Source organism: Cryptotermes secundus, unplaced genomic scaffold, assembly GCF_002891405.2.
Source record: "Cryptotermes secundus unplaced genomic scaffold, Csec_1.0 scaffold214, whole genome shotgun sequence".
NCBI classification, from domain to species: Eukaryota; Metazoa; Arthropoda; class Insecta; order Blattodea; family Kalotermitidae; genus Cryptotermes; species Cryptotermes secundus.
The window spans coordinates 241,510-266,145 of NW_019743149.1; the positions used below are offsets into that span (position 1 = coordinate 241,510).

Here is a 24,636-nt window from a genome sequence, read left to right on the forward strand (position 1 = left end):
TAAATGAGACATTACAATCAAAATTTATGTTTCAAATTATCTTTACAGTATAAATGTACAAACTGAGTTTTCTACATATCTGTCTTATGGATTCTCAAGCCAATATCAAAGAAGCACATCCCCCAACATGTGGAACATAATAACACTCCACTACTTGTCTGCTGTCTCAACTCTCAGCAGCACTTTTCCCACATTCTTCCGTTCGGCCAGCAGCCTCATGGCCTCTACAACCTGCAACAAACAGTTCAGGAAGTTTTGGTAGCAAGCAAGACATTCTCTAGTAATACAGAATCTACCAGCAGATCCAAATTAAAGCTTGAGGCTGTACAACATTAGAACCCAGTGCATACATTTGGTTACTTCCTGTCCTGTGCCGAGAAGCTGGAACATAGCTCAATTTGATTTTAAAGGTACTGAGTCTGCAGAACAGAACAGCATTCTTTATGGGTATGTCACACCTCCAGTAGGCAATGTTATGATAAGTGTCATGTCATCAATGAAATCTCCACTGTGGCAGTTTTGCTTCCCATCATAAGCTAGAAACAGAATCTGGTGATTTTCTAATTATGACCTTACTCACTACATTACCAGAAACGTTCGATACACTATATCTGAGATTTGAGGTTCTCATAGCAGTGACTATGAAGATCACTGTGTTTTGGGATCTGACACTGCAGCCTGCCAGATCAGTGTCCTGAAGACAGGAGCAGCAGTGTTGTGCCCGGATAGGGGGCACTTACTGTACTCACCCCCTATCGGACGTCCATGGATATCACTTAACCTATGCTGTGGAAAACATGCTTCACTGGGAGGGTCACAAAAAACTCGAGTTCTCAAAACAAGAACAAAAAGGGAATATATAATCAAATAAACCACTTGTACAACTCTATTCTAAGAACACATTAACCAACCAAAATAATTTAAACCAGAAGTTCTAATAAGCAATCAGTGACCCGACCACAGGCAAGTACTCACTTGCACTGAACGTGATGCACATGAAAAACACTGGCGCCATCCCAAGGTTTTCCACAGGCACACTTTGCTTCACTCGTCCGTTTCTTGCAACTGCTAGAAACAGAGTGCCTGAAACGGCCTGTTTTTTGCCCAATTCCAGGATTCAACTTTTTTCCCCCCAAGTCGCGAAAGCTGCACGCGCGAAATCCCTGAGGTTGGCAACTTGCCGGACATGCCTTGTTGCGCGAAGCGAAACTTGACCGGGCCTTTCCACTGATGCGTAAACAGTCTTCTCTAAAGACAATTTGATCGACTGACAAGGAATGCGAAGAGACAGCCGCGGCTCTGTCTCCTTGCCTTCCGGCCAGCTGTCTGGCATTTTAACCTAAGCTTCAAATCTTACAAAAATTATACTTAATAACTAAGAAAATGGGCACAACAGCAGGTTCCTTGAAAACAGTAATGAACTTCCAGACTACATGGCATCACATACCAGAAGGCAGTGATCATCATGGGCACTGCTATGACACCAGTAAACCAATTATTCATGTGGGGAAAACTAAAGAATACTCTGCCCCAGTGCTACACTCATCAACACAAAACGTGCAAAGACTGCTCTACATTTAAACCCCACATGCCAAATTCCAGGCAAGGAGTCTTTCTTTTTAGATATACGTTAACACTTCCTATCCAAGTGAGGAATTAACCTTATCGAATGGCCATATGGAATCAATGTGTGGCTTGATTTTCCCCTGCTCATACAACTGGAACAAGTGGCTCATGGCTGATTGAATGGTGTTGGGCTGCCTCTCCATCAGCAGGCCAAGGTGCAGACCTGCCACTACACGGTTCTGCATAATGAGGTCCCTAGCACTGACATTTTTTGTGCTCCACCATAGCCGCAGAAAACTCCACCACCCAAACTTCTGACTATCAGTCACCATACTGTTTGCGCCTGCAACAGCACAAGAATAAGTATTATTTTCATTCATCAGAGAGTTAGCTCTTAATCTTTAGCTGACTTGTGGGAAAATTTTTCACAAAAATGAGGCGTGAATACCACACGTTAACTTACCATTAGTTACATAACCTTTCGTACTATTCATTTTCCTTGTCACCCCATATTCCTTTGCAGTCCTATATATTACTGAATGATACATCAAGGCTGACAATTAATATCAACTCCCACGAATAACTTGCACAAATAGGCAATCAGAAACTGCATCCTGTACATGTATTATACTTCATACATCCACATCAAAATATTATCAGTACTCACAGAACAGATGTAATACGCTGACACAAAAGACTTCTCACTTGTTCATGACCTACTACAGAATTTACATTCATGCAGTATGTCAATGCCCAAAAGCACATCACTGTGGTAGCCCAAAACTGGATAATTTCAATGATAAATCTCACATTTACAAAAATTTTTGACATAAAAGATGAAATAAAATTCGAGCATAAGCTCTATATCTGTATCTTTATTTTAATTCTATTGATCCTTACTGGCTAACAAAGCCATCAGATATAGAACATGTCACATAAGTTGTCTGACAATAAAGTTCGCGAACTTATCGCTGTAAAAGTGCTACGTACCTCACTGCTGAATATCACTGCCATCACCTTCCAAGTACTATCCCTGGGAAGCTATGCACTGATGCCAGCGCCTTGTCCACCCTTCAAAACAATTTCGGAAGTGGTTTTGTGGAATGGCCTTCACTAGCTAAAAACTCCCTCACAGACAACGTTCTTCAGTGAGTTCGTTTAGGACCAATTTTGCACACACCTTCCTCATGTCAAGATCTTCAGTTAAGATTTTCCTGCTTCTCTGTCAACGTTCACTTGCTATGCTATGCTACTGACAGTCAGCTGATGATTTTCACATACAATTTGACAAACTTTTGCAATATTTTCTTCAGTTCTGCTCATTGCTGGCCATCCTGATCTCTCTGTCAGTGACACTTTCTCTTCCCTCTGAAAAACGTGTCACCCACTTGTAAACTGCCGTTTTTTTCATAGCATTATCCCCGTAAACTCGCACTAACATCTATCTGATTTCGCTTCCATTCTTGCCAAGTTTAACAGGAAATTTAATGTTTGTTTGTTGTTTTAATTCAAGCTCAGACATTCTCGCGATGGTACAACAAAACACACACAATAACAGACTCCACTCAGAAAGGGACTGCCACAGATCAACAACACAGCTGTGAAAAGCTGTTAATCCAACATCATTAAACCATACTGGGGTTTCTGTCCATTCCTGCCATGGCAAGCACAGGTTGGTGAGTTCGCGAACTTTACTGACGTATCTCGTATGCATACATTAGTTTTAAACACAGAACCAGTGACCTTACAACTACATTCATAAAAGAAACAACCATTATAAATAATTCAGTAATTTAACAAGCATATAGACTCATCAACTTGACAGTGATACCTTATTAAGTTCATAGCCTAAATATATATATAAATATCTGATTATAATTAATTAAAATATACAACGTACTATATAAAGAGCATTATAAAAGGTTTAATTCGTCTTGTATTTAAAATATTCACCTAATGTATAAAATGAATGGAAACACAAAACTGAACATGAAATGGCAAGACAACATCACAGTGTCTTGAAATGCTAGTTTCAGTGTTGAGATCTATTGCCAGGAGACGACTAGTGAAGATGGAGAATCCTAGTGCATGTACAACGGTGAACTGTAAAGTGTGTAAATCAGCAATAGTGCTGTATTGACCGTAATTAAGAGAAGCCGTAACCAAAGTGCTAATAAATCCAATCATCTGAACTGGAACCTGTCATTTTCATCGTGCGTACCACCCTACACATGACAATATGTTACCTTCTGATATAGCGACAAATGAGATGGTGGGTGTTGCAAATCATCCACCATGATCACTGAAGGGCAAGACTTGGTTTAAAAAAATGCACAATTTATGCCCCAAAACAGTTTTTAACACATTCAGGACCGGAGGGGCCAATTGGCCCTCTACATTTCTATAGAATTGCGGACCAGGCGGGCCAACTGGCCCTTTTCTGACGCGTTATGTTGCAACTGACTATATCTCGCTGTGTGGCCACGTTGCATCATAACTACTGCGTACGAGTAGTTGACCTCGGGAATGTTTGCTAGCTTAGCCAGTAACATGATCAGGCTCATTTCCTGTCACACCCTAAAGAAAAAAGCCTTTGTTGGAGTCCAAGCTTCCACGTATGAACCAGGAAGTTAGCAGTGCAACATGGATCAGAGACAAAAGCAGTTGCAGGTGAAGCGTTCTCTCGGAGAACAAGAAATATTAGATTTGTTCTCCGATGAGCTATCAGATTTGCCAACTGCTTCGTCTTCTGATATCGAGGCCAGACTCAGTGAAAGTGACATTGACAGGGGCCACAGGGCACCCCAAATATTGCATACATCTGCAAATTCTGCGTGATGCCTCTTCATAATGGGGAATGTTTCCAGAGATATCACATGCACAAGCACTTCTAGGAGCTCTGGTAAGTGTTCTCCAAAAATTTTAGTTCATAAAATTAATTAGGAGATTTTATATTAATTTTTAAAGTGAACAGTGCACAAGTTAGGGTGCTAGGCTTAAAAACCCCGGTCCCCAGGGTGATTTAAATATTTAAACAACCGGTTGGCAATGTGTTAAGATACATGTCGCCATCAAATGAGATGGCATTTCTCAGCAGTGTTGTCAATAATACAATACATAGTGAGCTGTTAGGTATACTGAAGACATACAGTGCACCAGAAGGGTCAATGGATTGAATGATCATGGAATATATAAACAAAGAATGAATACTGCAGCATGCTCTTAACCCTCAGTNGTACATGTTATAACGACGTTGGTATTGCTGCACAGGAATACATGTTATGTTATCTTGGTCCATATTATCTTAACACAAATGTTTTTTCAGCAATGGAAGCAGTGTCTCCATGAGGCAAAATGTGTCATGGCTACGGCACACATGAATGCAGGTTGGCCATGGACTGTGCAGACACCAAAATTCCAGCTGTGAAATGAGGGCTGTGGAGAAGCTCAAGCGATATTGCACAAGGATTGGAACTTTCCGAACTAAGGAACCTAAAACTATTTCTCAATTGAACAACTTCACTGCATGAAACACACTGCAGTCACCTAACAGTTTCCTGTAAATCATTGAGCCACTCAGGGATAAATGTCAGGCATCCCTCCCGTTCAGCCGTGCCATGATGATTGACACTGAAAAATCAACAAAGCTACAGCCTAATGCATTATAAATCAATCTTTCTCAAATTACAACACATGCTGCAAATGATATCTACTGTCCCACATGCATTCCTAGCATCTCTGTAAATACTTGAAACTTGAAACTCTGGTCCCCTGAATAGATCTGAGGAACTTTAAACAATATTCAAATCCAGTAACAATTTAATGTAACTTCTACTTACTGAGAACTCACACTTTTGATTCTTTCCTCCCTGTCATGATGAAATCAGTGTGGGGTTTGGCCATCCTCCTCATAAAAACAGTCAGAATTTCCAATATCTGCTGTAAACGAGGTACATTTCATTTGTAATGTGTTGGGCCATATGTTTGTTGATTATATTCATAATCAGAGTATCCATGGCAAAACTAGGTTAGAGGAGAGTCTGACACCTCTGCCTAAGTGACTCAATGATGTGCAGGAAGCTCCAATATGACTGCACTTCTGACACCAGTTGTCACATGTTAGTGACTACAGATGGTATTTGGATTGGTAAATGGATTCATTGAACACTTTAACCTTTAAGTGCCGAAGTGCCCCATTTGTGCCAGTGATGAGTAAGCTCGTTGTGGCCAAAGTACCCCGTTTTGGCCAGTCGGGCATTTAAACTCCACTAGGGGAGGCGCGCGCACACGCCACTAGCAGAAGCGAATGCACAGTCCTAAATATTTATTTTTAAATTTAGTAATTACCAGACAGACTTGAGTAAAGCCATAATAGAAAAATTAAAATGATACCTAAGTGAACAACAACAAAAAGAGTATACGTATGAGTTATGCCCAAACTCATCCACGAGCCAGTAATTTTATTGCAGATTCTGCAGATTGTGTTAAAATATATAGTAAAATTCGATGTACATACCTTTTTTGTTGTTATCTGCTTGATGTATATATAGGCTGAAATAAAACTACAGTATTCGATTTCACTAAGCACGCACAGAAAACAGACCGAACTCTGAATCTCAGCCGCGATGCAGCTGTCTGTTCAGGCCCATAGAAAGGGCAATAAGCTTTTGCAGCTATAACGGAAGGTCTTAGCACTGAAGAAGGGACCCCTCTAGCTTTCTCTTGAATAGCCATTCTTTCATTCTTCTGACCTTCAGTCAAAAGATTCGGAAATCCGAAGAGTGTAAGCAGTGCTAGCAGAAGACCAAATGATTTTATTGCTTCCATCTGTTTTATGACATCAGGGACTGCTAAAATTTGTCAAGTGTTACAAACAGAAATGAATTTGTAATGCAGAACAACTCTGTGAAGAACTGAGAAATCATTTTTGCAGTACGCATCAAAATTAAAAGGCAAAAAATTGAAAATGGAGTATAATTTGTATAAAAAATTTCAAATCTTCCGTTATAATATGCGACAGTATGTTCTTTGCTGATATAAACAAAATTAATTCCATTCATTTATCACAAAAATTGAGCTAGATACAGCATTTTTAAACACAATGCTTAAAATTGTTTAGGCGCACTAACAGAAATGGACATTTAAATGCACAGTACCGACGGGCATTTAAATGCGCACCAGCAGCGGGCATTTAAATAAACTCCGGCCAGCTCAAGCTTACCACCATTTCAGAAGTCCGGCATTTAAAGGTTAACACACAACCCGTGACTATACTTCACAAATCACTGTCACACACAGACTGTCTGTATGTGTCTGTTACAGTCTCCACTAGTCATTACTTGTTAGTGGCTTCCAATAGCAGATGTTCTGCTTTCTCTGGATTCCAAAACTATCCTCGGCCTCAGCCACCAGCTTCTCACAGCAACAGCTTACAAGGACGGATCCAGAGAAGTTCTCTAACTAACTGCTCATCAACTGACTCATTTCAATCCTCTTTACTCATCTGCACTGCACTCACTCATTGAACTGAACTTGGTCAGTCAAGTGATATAGCCTTAGGGTGGACCACATAGAAAACACCGCTTCCAGCAGTAATTCCATGTTGTGCATGGGCCACCATCTGGCAATGGCTCCAATACTGATGCACATTTACGAAGCTGTTGCCTAGCAATGGCAGTTGCCTCATTGTTCTGCAGTTGTTGCCTGCAATGGGTCTATGTGCCAATATATATATTCTCACAGATCGCAGTGAGGTTGTCAGCCTTAAGCACTGACCACCCTTTGTCCCCCACGAAGATTCCTGGTACTCATTTCTGTTAGAAGCTGACTCGACCCCAGGGCCAAAGTGCAGCTGGAAGGATTAGGTCAACTGAAAAGTCCCATGACCTCATCAGGAATTGAACTTGCAACCTCCTGGCTTGAAGCATAGTGCCTCAACAAACTATGTTACCGCATGACCAATTTTGCATAGAGGGACTGAGGAAAACTATTAAAAACCTCACTCAGGATAGCTGGTACCCTAGCCAAGATTTAGGTCAATCACACCCAGATGCAAGATAGAAACTTGCAGAGTTTCCTCTTGTTTTATCTCACTAATATGCAGAATCCTTTGGAATACCTGTTCCTCTCACCATCAAACTAATGGGTACAGCCTATTTTCACACACACTTACCTGTTTCCACCTCATCAATGTGGAAGATTTACTTTGATTCTGTTCTCCCTGTTATTTGTCACCAATAACCAAAATCCCTTTGCCTACTTGTTCTTCCACATCTCTGAATAATGAAAACAACCTCTTTAAATCCATTTCCCTATTTGTGTCTCACCAATGACCACGATCCGTCCCAAAGGTTTCAGCAGACGCTGGTTTATGGTGAAGGCACTGCTGGCCATGTTGTCAATGATGATGTCTACACCATCAGGACTATGTTTCAGTAGCTCCTGTTCATAGCCATCATAGGTCAGTGGATGAGTAACACCATTTTCTCGAACTGCGTCATGCTTCTCTGGGCTACAAGTACCAAAGATGGTAACATCCCCTGCTGAGCAGGCAAGCTGGGTGGCTGCCCATCCCACTCCACCTGAAAGCAACCTTAACAATCACCTAAGTTCTTTGGAACAGTATATATTTCAGGCCTACTCTAAGCAAATAAAAAATACATCTCTGAGAAAAGTAAAGGAGGCAGCTTTTTTAACTTCATTTCCTGCATTCTTACTAAAATTCCAGACTAAGACCTGATTGTCACTGGTAAAATTATGAGATCACTAACTGGCTTTACACGTGCCATTGGACAGGATATAAGGCCAGTTCCAGCCACCTCTCACTCTCATATGTCGCCCTAAGGCATTAATGTTATCCTCCCATCTCTTTTCTGGTCCTACAATCTGATGTGTTCCAAAATGTTTCCCATTCAAAAATACTGCATAAATCTTTGCCTCTCCCATCTAAGTCACAAGCTCAGCCCATCTCATCCTCATTGATTTTACACCACCATAACATTAGTTGACCTGTCACAAAGTTCCTCATTATGTGATATTCTAAACTGCAAATTTCAGCATTCTTAAATCCAGATATTTCTATGAAAACATGATTTTTAGACTCTGTAATATCTGTTCCCCCTTCACTCACACAGATGCAACATTAACGCGAAACATGATCTGAAGCAACTTGGAAATTAGAGAGACGATTAAGTTGTGAACTACTTCAACAACCATTTTTCTCCTGATTCCATCATGGGCCTCATTCCTCAATGTTAGCAATGTTCCAAGATATATTTTAGAATATTTTCTAACTACTTATTATGTACAATTACATTATGAATATGACTGTTCTGATGATTTTGAATATATTTAATTTAATTTAATCTGCATTCTCTTCCATACAAACTTCCTCAGTGGCTTGTACAATTTTTGTGATATTGTTTCAGTATCTGCATTTTCTCCAAATATAAAACATCATTAACATAAACAAGAACTTAATTTTGGCAACTCAACCTCTGTATCATTCTAGAGCAAAATTAAAAAGCGATGGGGATGAATCCTCTCCTTGTTTTAACCCACTCTTAACCAGAAAACAACAGTTACACACATACACACTTTACTAGATAACCAGCAAATAACTTGCTTGCATATTCCAAATGCATTTAAAATATTATACAAACCTTCTCCTTTACCTGAAACATAAGTTTTCTTAAAATCTATGAATAACTCATGTACTGAACCAGTGTATTCACATTTGTTCTCTAATATTTGTTGACTAGCAAACATCTGAGCTGTTACAAAACAATCCATGACTGTCAATAACTTTATAGAAAGACAGTGCTGTGGCAGTACATGGGACTGAAATAAGTCCTGCAAGCACTGACACTGGGTAGCACCTCACTTACTCGATTTACTTCAGACACACTCCAAAAGGGAGAAGGAGCTGCGAGAAAACTGGGCATATTCATTTTACTCACTGTTTCCCAGTTAGTATTCTCTGAGAGAGAGTAAGATTAAAGCCCTGTGCTTAACTAATTATGCACTATGCCATGAAGATGTAGTGGGGGAGTGGATGTATAATCCACTTATTCTTGACCCCTGCAGCTGCATGCCCCATTCACTTCACCCCCAGGAAGAGCTCTCAGTACCTACTGCATTGAAGGCTGGGGGGGGAGCCGGTCTGGACGTGGAGAGGATAAACATCTCACACTTACCACGACTCAAACTCTGACCCCTCAGTCATCCAGCCCATAGCCAGCCCTTATACTGAATGCACTATCCCAGCTACCATGAAAGAGAGTAGGTCCAAGAAAAGTTGGTTTGAAGTAGCAACTTTCTACCGCCTGTGAGGTCAGGAACATCACAGGATCTTGAAATAATTTAGTATCACTGTAAACAAATACATTACACTATATACATAATACAATTACACAGGAACTCCAGTGCTTACCTGAGCTCTGCTACTAACATTGATGACTTTCTATGATTTCTCTGTTCACCTCTCCAGCTTACTGAGTCCCTTATTTTGCAAAAGGGACAATACGTTAACAATGCATTAGTCAACCTGGTTCAAACCACAATCACCCACATACCTTGGTAGGTCATTTTACTATGACAAGAGTTACTATGTATCCTCAGCAAACTCATCCACCCTTCAGTATAACTCATCAGTCAGTGAGAAGGTTCTTGGTTCTGTGCGACACCTGGGCACTGTACTCTTACCAGTATTTCTCCCTTGCAGAGCAGTTTGCTAAGATGCCCCAGTGAGTCACTGATAAAATGTAAATGGCAAAAGGCCCCTAGCCCCCTGTGTTCACTGTTTTTATAACTAATTATGCTATGCTGGCAGGTTTCAAAGAATGTGGCATGATTCACGGCACTGTCCTGACAATGTGACTGATCTGGTCACAACTGTCACAATAAAATGGCTTCTAAATTATGGTCTACCTTTCAGTCTACAACTGATAGTGTGTGAACCCTGTCAAAAGAATACAGAATAAAATGTCTGAAGCTCACTAAAGAGAGAGATTCCTCAGGTATTACTACAGTTAGTGTTTTTATTCTTCCCTTTCATAATGTAGCATGTAGAGCCATTACTACACGATGACTGTGAGACTGGCAAATATACCAGACCCATTTCTAGGCAACAACTCAGTAAACATGTTCTCACAGCAATGAAGAGACGCACAACAGAGGTACACACAGATAACTAAGAAAAACATGACATTTCGGAAACTGGATCTGTTTCCGTCCTCAGGTGAGGGAAAACACCTATTCTGTTGTGTCCCTTAGAAAGAGCTAGCCTCAATCACTGGACCAACAGTTATCTTAAACCAGGACAATGGATAAAGTCCGAAAATCCAATATCTCTGTGTGTTATACACCATTGTCAGAATCCAACAGTAGGTAAAACAGAGGTACAGTTGGAAACGGTGAGCTTCTGCATGGTCCCTGCCAGAGTTATAAGGAAGATAACTGGGGCAACCAAGTCAGTTCTGAATAGGGAGCCTGGGAAGAGAGGACTTGACCACATGATGCTGAAGAATCCCAACCATTAGAATGGCTAGTGAAGACACAGCAGGCTGAAAAAGGTTTAGTGGGTGCTGTGGTAATTTATGAATTGTGGAGATTAGTGGTGGCGCTGTAATTACTTGTAGTTCTGAGACATGTGTTAAAGTGGTCAATAAATCCATTCACCAATTTACACCCCATCTATAGTCACTCTAATTCATGACAATATTGTAGTTCTGCCCTACTCCAAATAGAACTCGTTGCGGTAGAAGTGCTACATACCTCTTTGCTGAATATCACTGTGGTCACCTTAAAAGTGCTCCCCTTTGGAAAGCTATGCACCAATGCCAGCACCTAGTGTATCCTTCAAAATAATTTCAAAACTGGTTTTATGGAATGGCCTTCACAGCTGCAGCTGTATTACTCCTGTTGTCATCAATGTCTTCAAAATGCCTTACTTACTTACTTACTTACTTACTTATGGAACTGAGCCCTTCTTGACAAGCCAAATTTTCAGCTACTCAAGAATTTCCCAGCATTTTATGGAACACGAAGGTTCATTACATGTTTACAAGAGCCCTCCACTGGTCCCTATCCTCAGCCAGATCAATCCAATCCATACCATCCCATCCTACCTCTCTAAGATCCATTTTAATATTGTCCACCCACCTACACCTTGGTCTTCCCAGTGGTCTCTTTCTTATGGCTCTCCCACCAATATCCTATATCAGTATTTCCTTTATCTTTGGGAACAGAAAACGTCATTGGAGCTAGATCTGGTGAACAGCAAGGGTGTTCCAGCACAGTTATTTGTTTACTAGCTAAAAACTCCCTCACAGACAGCGTTCTTCAGTGAGCTACTTTTTGCACACAACTTCGTCATGTCAAGATCTTCACTTAGGATTTTCCTAACTGCTTCTCTGTTGATATTCATTTGCTCTGCTATGATCCTGACAGTCAGCCGACAACTCTCAGGCACATTTCACGAATTGTTGCAATGTTTTCTTCAGTTCTGTTTGTTGCTGGCCATCCTGATCTCTCTTTGTCAGTGATACTTCCTCTTCTCTCAGAAAAACATGTCACCCACTTGTAAACTGCTGTTTTCTTCATAGTATTATCCCCATAAACTAACATCTCTCTCATTTCGCTTCCACTCTTGCCAATTTAAACAAGGAGCCCTGACATTCTCGCAAAGGCACACCAAAACACACTCAGTCAATAATAGATGCCACTCAGAAAGAGACTGCCATAGATCAACAATAACAGAGATGTGAAATGCTGATATGCCAATGTCATCAAACCATACTGAGGTTTCTGTCCACTGCTATGGCAAGCACATAGTTGTGAGTTCGTGAACTTTATTGTCAGACCACATATGGAAGAAAACAAAGAAACAAAAACCTTAGGCAGATTTCAAGCTTTCATGCGGAATAAATGCATTAAATATTTTTTAATGATCAGCCATTTAAAGTGTGAGATAAAGACCAATGTTTTTGGGACCTGCTCTGTCTCCTTCATCAGGGACGATATGGGAGGTGAACATAAGTCACTGATAAATACGTCAGTCAATGTGGAGTCTCCTTATGGGAATGTTGGATGATGGGAGAGCAGGCAGATCAAGCAGTCCTTACTCCCACTGAAGACCTGGTTTCATGTTACTAAACCTGGACACTGATCCGCCATTCACCAACCAGCCTCAGTGCGTAACCTGACTATACATGGACACAACAGTAATTCAGTGGACGGTCCTCATGTTTAGCTCTGTTTAAATCTCATTAAGCATACTTTTATTATTTTCAAAATAAGGAAAATAGAATAAAACTGTTCCTAGTAACTGATCACCCAAGAAGATTTTAGCTCAAACAAACTCTTCATCTCAAAAGAAGTGGGCCAGAAGTGACTGACATCAAGTACTAACTAAATAACTTGTTGATGAAGGTACCTGCACAGGATGATATGAAGATGCTCTGCCCAGCACGCATGTGTCCGATGTCGTGCACACAGAAGTATGCTGTCAAGTAGTTGGCTGGTAAGGCTGCACTGTCTTCATAGCTCATACCAGGAGGCAGCACAAAGCAGTGTGATGCAGCAACTACCACATGATCTCGATATAGGCCTCCAGTGAACTTGTAGCAGAGAACATGGTCCCCCACCTACAGAATGAAGGAGAATTCCTAGATTTCTTTGCATGCTGAGCAGACAGATTCAAGAAAACTGATCGTCATGGCTTATCCTGTAGGATTCCTATAGCCAGGTTGGAAATTTACAAAAACTTTGGTTGAGACCTGCCTGATGTTACAGTGTTTTGCAACTGGAACATGGTTTAAAGCAAGGTAATTCCAGACTGCTCATGCTTTTCTTCCTTGCAAATGACCCTATTTCATCATCCGATTCTGGTCACAATTCAAATCTGGTATCTCCAAAGGATAAAGCACATGTATCAGATGTGCTTGGGAGAGCTGTTGGCAATTTCCTCTGCCAAAATAACAAGGAACACTTGTAAAGAGCACTGTAAATGGTCTGCTCACCTTGATGTGCGCTACGGCAGCCCCCACAGCTGTCACCTCCCCAACGCATTCTGTCCCCAGCACAAGGGGTGGCTGTAGCTCCCGCAACATACCCTGACGGGTGTACAGGTCTGAGAAATTCACGCCACATATCGCCACGGCCACCCGCACATCACCTGCCCCAAGCGCTTGGATAGGCCATGGCTTCACCTGCAGAAAGAGATCAGCAGTGCATATTTCCCAAACCCTTCACCTATGCCACCCATCACTGAAAACTTTCGCTACTCACCTTCAGGCACTCGTACCCGCCGTAGCCAGTCAAAACGACCGATCGCACCTCCTCGCCTGCTGACATCATTCTGGGGAATACAAAATAAAGACTGATTACTGTTCATTTTGTTTCTTCGGTTCACTAACGCTGTAACAAACACAGATGCTGAATGAGAAGTTGTAGGATGACTACAAGTTTCAAGTTTCAAGTCACGGATTATCCTGGTACTACCGTCTGAAGCGTCTGAAAGACGTGGATTTCAGCAAGAGAACAGTCAAATCTCTATAGAATCGTTCTACTCCAACAGATTATCGCAGGCATGTACACTGCAGTGAATAAATTGTCGAAAAACCATCAGTCACCTGATTAACAGGAATAACTGTTAGCGGTCAACGGATTATCCCAAGAATCTGTACAGCAGCGAATCGATTATCGAGAGGCGATCAGTCGGCTGATTAACCAGAAGCGGCCCGAACTACTGTTTTGCTGTCAACCAACTATCGCGGGAACATGTACTGAGGTGAACAGATTATCAAGACGACATGAAGACTAGTGTCAGTCCCGTGATTACCCTCATCTACGATGTGTTGTTACTTAGAAGTTTACCGACGTTTCAGAGGAAGGTACTGCCTCTATATTTAGGTTAAAGGAGTAAACAGTAAAATTTGAGACACCAGCTGACTATCTCGAACTCCTTTGCACAGCTCTTCATGGTCTCAATTAATATCCGAATGTCCATGTTTTAGATCTGGCCATACTCGACAGAATGGACGGTGGATTTGGCCGAGTCCACTAAGTGAAATAAGATTTGTAGGTAAGTATGGGTTAGTCAAATAAATGCTGGGCTCTGGTTACAGTGCATCACCCTCCTTCCCTCGCACATATATCTAGGAAAGTATCTTCCCATTCACAATATATTTACCCCACACGAAAAAAAAATCTCCCGTAATATCTCAAGCGCTGTATATACCTAAGGCAGTGGCTTCCAAGACTTACATAATGGCGCCTGCTCAGCTTAGCAAAGATTTCATCGCAAACCCCCTACTCCACTTTGTATGTTTTCATAAAGAACAGCTTTTCCATGTAGGATCTTAAGTTCTCCTGCGGTGGTTATGAATCTTCTGAAATATAACGCCGCGCAGTCCGTTGAAAGTCAGCCGACGTTTCGGAAGAATATTCCTCTATGTTTGGGGTTCATGAATAAGCCAGGCAAGGTACCAACCTCAAGTAGGATACAGGCCAGTGGTGTGTTCTGGTGAACATGTGAATAAACCTTCGGGTTCTATAAAAGGCGTGAACTTTCCTGTCCAACAGAAATATCATTAGCTTCTTAAACAGGACCCTGCTCCTTGGAGTTCATGGCTCTGCCTACAGCAAAAGCGTATTCCATAGTGAAAAAAAAACTAATATAGTTCCCTAAAGTTTATTAAGCCTCACTTTGGGCCGGTCTATAAATAACATTTCAGAAAAATAGAAGATGTGTTCGATAAAACGAACAGAATATCCATTTCAATAGCACAATAATACAAAATATCGAATTACGACAAAATGTTCGGAACCGTTTATGGGATGAATGGAATAGTTCATGGCCTTATGTGCAGGTTGTATATTAACTGTCTTTACAAATTTACTCGCGAATAAGGACTTTATATTCAACATAGGACCATTTTTTTCTTTAGTGGGGTGAGACTGAGTCTACTTCGTACTACGGCCACTTCTGGCCTAATGTACGTGCCCCAGATGATTTTCTTATTGCTAGTGGGGTGGGAATAAGTCCCCTGTACTGCGGCCACTTCTGGCCTATTGTACCAGCCCCAGATGATAGGTGAGGGTGATTGAGGAGCAATTGGCGGAATGAAGATTGGCAGGGGAACGCGAAATACTCGGAGAAAACCTGCCCCAGCGCCACTTTGTCCACCACAAATCCCGCATGACCAGACCTGTGCTTGAACCCGGGCCGCCGCGGTAGGAAGTCAGCAACTAACCGCTTGAACTATGGCGTGGCCAACGTGGGACCATGTGTCATGCGTATAATACTCAAGCGATATTCTCGCTCCATCCGTCTACATTGCAGCCATGTGAACATCAGCTGTTGCAGTAGCAGCCTGAATTGTGTTCCACTGTGAGTATTCGGCTCAGTCGCCACGAACCCGCAGGAGAAGGAACTGTGTTTGGTGAGGTTTATCGAAAAGAAGTCGGATACACAGGTCCAAAGACGTTCCAGAACAACGTATCAAGACAATCGAAATGTACTTTGTGAAAACACTGTAAGGACACATACATGTTTTGCGTGAGAAAGGCGCAGGGCGTCCAGTGGAGCCTGATGAAAATGTCGAAAGCATATGCGAGGCCTTTGTCCTCAGTCCCCTAAGTCGACTTCAGCTGCAGCACTTCTTGCAAATGCCGCATTCCAAAGTGCATGGGCTGTTACAAAACCATTTGCATCTGCACTCTTTTCTTGTTTCCTTGGCACTACAGCCCCAATGGGCCTAGGCCAACCTCCATTAATTTCTCCTTTCATTTCGGTTTTTCTAGATCTTACACATACGGCAGGACTCCTTGGGCGAGTGATCAGCTCGTCGCAAGGCCACTACCTGTACACAAACACAGAAAAACGCACACACACAAACTAAACATCCATGCCCTGAGTGGGATTCGAACCCACGATCCCGATTTCCAAGCGAGCGAAGACAGTACATGCCTTACACCGCTTGGCTATCGTGACCGGCATCTGCATTCTTAGAAGTTGCAAATTGGCGAAGGCCAATAATAGGATGGATAGGATAGCCCGTGACCAATCTGTATGGCCAGGTTTAATAAACTGGACAAACACACTGAATTTCTGAGAAAAATCATGTTTTCTGATGAGGATACATTACACGTTTCAGGGAAAGTAAACAAATAGACGGTGCGCATCTGTGGATCAGAACACATACATGGTACAGTGGAGCACATCAGAAACAGCCCCAAAGTCAATGCGTCTTGTGGCCTGTTGCACCGTCGTTTGATCGGACTCGTTTTCTCTGCAAGAGGCGACTGTGACACTCAGAAACTACATGATTATGCCGGAAAACTTTGTCTGTCCAGTCACAGGAACTGCAGCGTTCCATGTTCTGCCAGCAAGGCAGCCCACCAGCACGCCGAAGTTTGACCGTGTGTTAATTTCTCAATCAGCACTTCCGAAACCGATGGATTGGCCGTGTTGGTCCCATCTCTTGGCCAGACAGATTACCAGACATCACATCATGTGATTTTTTTTCCTATAGGGATATGTAAAAGACTGTGTACCAAACTGCAGTGGCCAACATCAACGACATACGGACGGGCATTCAAGCCGGTACTGCAACACTTAACGTTCATATACTGCACTGTACATGGATGGACTTGGACATTGTACGTGTAACAAATGGTGCCTATGTTCAATTTGTGTACTATTCAGAACTCCAACAGTTTCTGTCGCACAAACAATAAGGCTGTGTCGTTTCATACAGTGCTTATTGATTAGTAAAGTTGCAAAGATAATTTATATACTGTACTTTGGTGTTTATTACCTCTCAGTTTGGCTAAAAATCAAAATAGTATACTAACGTTATACACAGATCCTTCATACAGAATTGTATTAAACTTTGATCGACGACTTATGATACAGATGGAGAAATTTATGGCTTTATCTAAAGTAGGCTTTGTCATGATATCGATATCGAATTAAAAACAAACAGTTTACAATATTATATTTAAGCATCCTGTTGCACTCTGTTGCGGCCGAAACACGTAGTGTAGAAGAAAGCAGGACGAAAGACCTACAATATACTGTTGCACTTAGGACGGAGTTTATTATCATATAAAAACAAACCGTCCAGGGGTTCAGGCGCCGATAGTGGGATCGGGAGACCGACTCCATAAAGGACGTTCGCTTTTTTTAATTCGTAAAGAATGTATAAAAATCCTGATATGGAAACCACCTTTTCTCTCTGCGACTTGATGCCAAAGAATTACGTATCGCCAAGAGGAAGTTTGCTGCAGGCACCTCATTGCCGCGCGTATGGTTCAAGCGTGGGGCTCAGCCGGACGAAATCGGATTCACTCGGCGTGGCAGTCGGGAAAATTTGTGTTCCCGTGTGTTGCATCGATTGGTAGGATGGCTCATGAACTTCAAAGGAAATGGTTGTGATCTAATCAAGGTATATATATTTTTTTTTTTCCATTGGCGCTAGAACTCTCATTTGGGCCTAGGCCTACCTCCATGAAACTCTCCGTTTCACTTCGGTTTACTAGATCTTACACATACGGTAGGACTCCTTGGGCGAGTGATTAGCTCGTCGCAAGGCCTCTACCTGTAGACAAACACAGAAAAACGCACACAAACATCCATGCCCTGAGTGGGGTTCGAACCCACGATCCCGGCTTCCGAGCGAGCGAAGACAGTGCATGCCTTAGACCGCTCGGCTACCGTGACCGGCTAATCAAGTTATATACCATCCTCGTATTTGCCTGGAATGACCGAAGGAAACCGCGCAAACCGCAGCCAGGGCCCCGACCGAGATTCGAGCAGAGCATTTTCCACATACACGCTAGGGCAGCCTGAGCGATAGGTTAACACAGCAGTTGGCTGTAAAGCATTCTCACAATGGTGTACGACACTCGGTATTACTGGGTTTTGGGACTTCGTCCATCGTCCGGTATTCTAAAAAGCAACAGAACACGACGTTTCGTTATGTTCTCTAGTTTCCTGGAATACCGGACGATGGACAAAGTCCAAAACAGCCAGCAATTCTAAGTAACGCAAAATCTGTTGCATGATGACTGGAGGCACGTACGCCAGTCGTGGCAAAATGGCAAAGTGTAATAATGGGTGGGGGAGGGCAGGTGGGAGATAGCAAAGGCGCTTGTTCAGCTTCCAGTGCACTTGACGCACTCTGAAAATTGCGCTGTAATGACAGCAAAGTTCTACGAAAACATTCTCGTCCTTGGGTTCCTCCAATCTTCATCCAACGCGTAACATAAACTCTCTGAGTTCAATGGTGTGTGCTGAACCCGTTCCACAGTTTCGGTGTGCGATCGATGATGCGGTACACTCCGAAAGCCCAAATTACACAAATCTACAAACATGTTAATTAGAAATTTTGAACAAATACAAACCTTTAGCGGTGTCACACGGATAGAACGTATAAATCTGTAGTAAGACGAAACATTATGAATCTTTTAATTTCGATGAAGTGACAGGAGGTTGGAGCTTCATAACCTATACGCTTCACCAAGTACGTACCGTATTTACGCATGTATAGGCCGCGTGCGTGTATAGGCCGCAGCACAATTTTCAGACAGAAATTATAAAAAAAATAATTTTCTTGGAATATTATTTCAGGAGTAGAACACCCTGTATTACTAATTATGAATATATTTTTTTTAAATGAAGTGTGATTTCGAATATAAGCCGCACCCCAGTTTTCCTCTTGAATTTTTGGCAAAAAATGTGCGGCCTATACATGCGTAAATACGGTATATTTAGAATGACTGAGTCATGGAGGATGAGACAGACAGCGCATATAGCACGAATGGGGAAGAAGAGGAATGCATATAGGATATTGGTGGGAAAGCCAGAAGGAAAGAGAACAATAGGAAGACCAAGACGTGGCGGGATGGGTGGAAGAACTACTTCTCTCAGTTATTGAATGTACATAGGGTCAGTGATGTTAGGCAGATAGAAATATATAGAGCACAGCCGTTAGTACCTGATCCTAGACCTATTGAGGTTGAAATTGCTATTGCAAAATTGATAAGGTATAAATCACCAGGTAGTGATAAAATTCCAGCAGAACTTATTCAAGCATGAGGTGAAATATTTAATTCTAAGATCCATAAGCTAATTAACTGTATTTGGAATAAGGAAAAATTGCCTGATTAGTGGAAGGAGTCTATAATTATACCAGTTCACAAGAGGGGTGATAAAACTGATTGTAGCAATTATTGTGGGATATCACTGCTATAAACTTCATACAATACTTCTTCTCTCAAGGTTAAGTCCATACATAAATGAAATTTTTGGGGATCATCAGTGTGGGTCTGAACGTAACAGATCGACTATTGACCAGGTCTTTTGCATTCGCCAGATACTGGAGAAAAAATGGGAGTACAATGAGACAGTACATCAGCTATTAGTAGACTTCAAGAGAGCCTATGATTCAGTCAGGAGGGAAGTATTGTACATTATTCTGATAGAGTTTGGGATACCTATGAAACTAGTTAGGCTGATTAAAATGTGTTTAAACAAATGTATGGTGAAGTCTGTATAGGTAAACATTTGTCTAATATCATGAAAAGTTAAATAGTTCCGTCCAGAATGACTCGTAAAGATTTTTCTTATTTCAGTTATTTATGCCCTTACATGTTTTGGTCTTCAGAGACCATCATCAGAGGGACACCTTTACATCAGTACAGTTGGAAGCTACTATTACAATATATGTTCTGAAAGTTAAAATGTATACATATAATATTAATAATATACAATTGGGTATAAAATCTAAAGTCTTTAGAACTACAGCGGCTGTTCCACTCTGAACAGCTCTGAAGACCGAAACATGTAAGGGCATAAATAACTGAAATAAGAAAAATCTTTACTAGTCATACTGGACGGAACTATTTAACTTTTCATTATATTGTTAGTGTGATGGACCAGAATGAAACAAATCAAATTCACTTNAATGACTCGTAAAGATTTTTCTTATTTCAGTTATTTATGCCCTTACATGTTTTGGTCTTCAGAGACCATCATCAGAGGGACACCTTTACATCAATACAGTTGGAAGCTACTATTACAATATATGTTCTGAAAGTTAAAATGTATACATATAATATTAATAATATACAATTGGGTATAAAATCTAAAGTCTTTAGAACTACAGCGGCTGTTCCACTCTGAACAGCTCTGAAGACCGAAACATGTAAGGGCATAAATAACTGAAATAAGAAAAATCTTTACTAGTCATACTGGACGGAACTATTTAACTTTTCATTATATTGTTAGTGTGATGGACCAGAATGAAACAAATCAAATTCACTTGTCTAATAATTTCCCTATCCAGAATGGTCTAAAACAAAGAAATGCTTTATCACCACTGCTTTTCAACTTTGCTTCAGAATATGCCATTAGGAAGGTCTGGGAAAACCAGGTGGAACTGAAATTAAATGGTACACATCAGCTGTTGGTCTATGCTGATGTGAATCTACAGGGTGATAATACAGATACCATAAAGAAAAACACAAACTTTGACACAAGTAAGGAGGTTGGTCTAGAAGTAAACATAAAGAAAACTAAGTATATGTTGCTCTCTCATCATCAAAATGCAGGGCAAAATCATGACATAAAGATAGGAAACAGATGTTTTGAAAATGTGGCACAGTTCAGATATTTTGTAATAATGATAGAAGTCAAAACCTGATTCAGGAGGAAATTAAGAGACTGAACTCAGGTAACACTTGCTACCATTCAGTGCAGAACATTTTGTCTTCTCATCTGCTGTATAAAAACATAAAAATCTGAATATACAAAACTATAATTTTGCCTGTGGTTCTGTGTGGGTGTGAAATTTTGACTGTGACATCAAGGGAGGAACATAGACTGAGGGTGTTTGAGAACAGGGTGTTGAGAATATTTGGACCAAAGTGAGGTGAAGTGACAGGGAGTACTATTCTCCAAGAACAATTAGAATGAGCAAGTAAAGGATGAGATGGGCAGGGCATGTAGCATGAATGGGGGGAGAAGAGGAATGCATATAGGATATTGGTGGGAAAGCCAGATGGAAAGAGACCATTGGGAATACCAAGGCATAGGTGGGTGGACAATATTAAAATGGATCTTAGATAGACAGAATGTTAGAGGAATGGATTGGATTGATCTCGCTCGGGATAGGGACCGGTGGAGGGCTCTTGTGAACATGGTAATGAACCTTCGGGTTTCATAAAATGCTGTGAAGCTGCACAATTGGCGGCTTCTCAAGAAGGGCTCAGCTCCATGAGTGAGTGATGTAATTATTTGTTCTAAAATATAAGAACTCATATTTCGAGCCCTCACCCCCGCCCCCAATCTGTTCCCGTAAATCCAGTTTCAATATTACTTCCACCAGTGCGAGCCACTGCAAAGTTCACATGTCAGACTTCAGTACGTTTTCACATACACCCAGCTTGGTAAGCAAAAATTCCTCACATACTAGGTCGCTGGACCAAACTTTGGAAGGCAAAGTGAAACGGATTACGATTGATAAATATTCTTACTATCAGCTTGTGAAACACAGCCAAATACTGGGTAAGTTAAGATTCCGGTTTGTGCAATGAATGACTGATCCACTTACATAACCTCAAACGCCTGCCTTACGATGCTGTCTTCAACCTATCCCATCCAGTGCCTCTAGCGCTTTCAGAATCTTCAGCATCTTTTCAATATACATCCGACTTTCCCCTGACAAACCCGCCTACTCTCGGACGCTCACGGGACTCCAGTGTGGCCAACCCTAGCATCCGAGCACTCTAAAACAAAATTCTAAACGAAACTTTAAAATTATAGTGTGCTCTCTGCACGTGCGTTCGGCAGAAGGAAAGGAATAATTAAGACATTGATGAGCTCTTCCTTTATAATAAACAAACACTATAGTAGGATTCCTATCTCTTGAAGAAGAGTTCTCTCTTCTGGAATATAACGCCATGTAATCCGTTGAAAGCCAACAAACATTTCGAAAGAACCTGTCGCCACCATCTTCAGGATGGACAAATAGACCAAGCAAGAGCTGTGCTTGCCACCTGCTTTCACGCTGGTATCTTGCTTGGCTTATTCGACCCTGAAAATGGAGGCGAAATGTTCCTCCGAAATGTCGGCTAACTTTCAACGGACTACAAGGCGCTATATCTCAGAATACTGAACTCTACATAACCACCGCTGTGAGATCATCAAATCCTACATACCTCTAGACGTACGCGGAGTGACCACTGTTACCAAATTCGCCAATGGCGACCCGGGTTCGATCCCAGGTCGTCATATGGGATTTGTGGAAGACAAAGTGGCACTGAGGCAGGTTGTCTCCGAGTACTTCGGTTTCCACTGCCAATTCTCATTCCACCGACTGATCCACATTCGTGATCTATCGTCCGGGACTGGTACAGTAGGCCAATTAGTGGCCTACGTACAAAGTGGACTGTCTCACCCCACCCCAAGAAAAGAAAAGGACGTACTGTGTTCTCCAGTTTAAGTCCCCTACTTGCGAGTTCCAAAATAAAGTAGCACACGCGGTCGAAAAACTTTACCTGAACATGGATGAAACAAGCATTAGGTCCTAAAAGGGCTGATTTGTGTAATATCGTGTAGTGCTGTTAACAATAAATTAATTTCATCGTTTCACTACTAGGGTGTGGTCCAGTGACTCTTCGGTGAACCCTCTCTTGTCGGAGCAAAGCCCGTTAAGCCCTGAGTGGAATCCCCATGCTCGCACCTTAAACATTATTCCTGTTTCCATACACACACCACTCCCGATATTTTCGGCGTGGTTTTGGGATCACATGGCGTTCAACTACGGATAAGGAGTGAGTGGGAGGAAGAAGACAAAGAAAAGGGCGGATAAAAAGTGGCATCCTCAACGAGGGGCAGTGCCGAGAGTGGCTACTAGAGAGCAAATAAATCGGTTAGAAAGTGGTCGCCCAACGAGTGGCTACGCAAAATAAAAACGGTTAAACTGTCCCTGTAACAGGCCGTGAAGCCCCATAGGGTTGTGAGACGTCGAGGATCCCACATTTTCTCTTAGACAGTCGGCCTTAGGCGCCCGCCGCCCTTTACCCCCAAGGAAGATTCCTGGTACTCAGTTCTGTTAAACACAGTCCACCCAGGGCAGCAGTGCGGCTGGAAGGATTAAGTAAACTAGAAAAAAATCCACCTGATCGGGACTCGAACCTTCGACCTTCCGAATTGTAGCATAGTACCTCAACCAACTACGCTACCGCGTGTCCCATCCCCTTGCACGTCCTCAAAATTGTTCGTTATTCACCCGAAGTACAAACACGAACAAACCTCTGTAAAAAAATCTGTAAGAATTTCAAAAGAAAGCAACAACACGGGCAGGAAATAGCTTTCGGATGCCTGTATTCTGATGAGCATCAAGATGTTCCATGAGTTTCCTCGATCCTAAAGCAAATGCTGATATAGTTCCAAAATTCTACGTTGCAATGCCTGCTCCACATGCAGCCCTCACAGTACTAACCTCAAAATGTTACCCTAATATCAAAACAAAATCTCACCTTAATGCAGCGCTCTCAGTATTAATATCAGAATTCCGATCAAGAGCAGTAAATTCTTTCTCAGCTTCTTTATCCTGCAAGTAACGACGTCCGCTTCCCAGTTCTTTAACTTGTCTCCCGCCTACGTTTACAAAACAGGACAAACGGACACTGCCTGGAAGTCTTCAAATTCGGAAATGTTCGTTTGCCCCACATAAAAAGTAGTGCCTCTTAGTACTCCCACCTATTTTTCTTTTTCAAGCTTCAACGATCAGCAGTAAACACGTTAAAAGCTACACACACAGAAACAAACTCGTACGTCAGTTATTACTGGCCTTGCGTTCACCTGCGTTCAGATGTCACTGCTGTGGCAATCAAGATAATCAAGATGGATTTAGTGCCGCAGTATAATACAGAAATTTGAGAGTAAAAACAGTCAAAGTATCGTACCTCCACACGGCCGATGCCAATCTACACGCATCGGTATACATAATTCACAGTATCCCTACGTCTGTCCGCCACGACCACAATCTCGGAACCAGT

At 41.8% G+C, this 24,636-nt stretch overlaps 1 protein-coding gene across 3 annotated transcripts; it reads right to left on the bottom strand.

The window, feature by feature from the left end:
- LOC111873793 (synaptic vesicle membrane protein VAT-1 homolog) lies at positions 1-24,636 on the bottom strand. 3 transcript variants are annotated; one of them, XM_033755211.1, is made up of 7 exons: positions 24,544-24,636; positions 13,855-13,924; positions 13,587-13,775; positions 13,001-13,211; positions 7,893-8,147; positions 1,662-1,909; positions 1-231 (listed from the first exon to the last, which is right to left on the bottom strand). In XM_033755211.1, exons 1-7 carry the CDS (start codon positions 24,582-24,584, stop codon positions 151-153), a joined length of 1,095 nt encoding a protein of 364 aa, XP_033611102.1. In that variant the 5' UTR covers positions 24,585-24,636; the 3' UTR covers positions 1-150. The 3 variants fall into 3 exon arrangements, with proteins under 3 accessions (XP_033611102.1, XP_023724539.1, XP_033611103.1); XM_023868771.2 differs by lacking the exon at positions 24,544-24,636 and adding an exon at positions 24,115-24,437; XM_033755212.1 differs by lacking the exon at positions 24,544-24,636 and adding an exon at positions 22,185-22,289.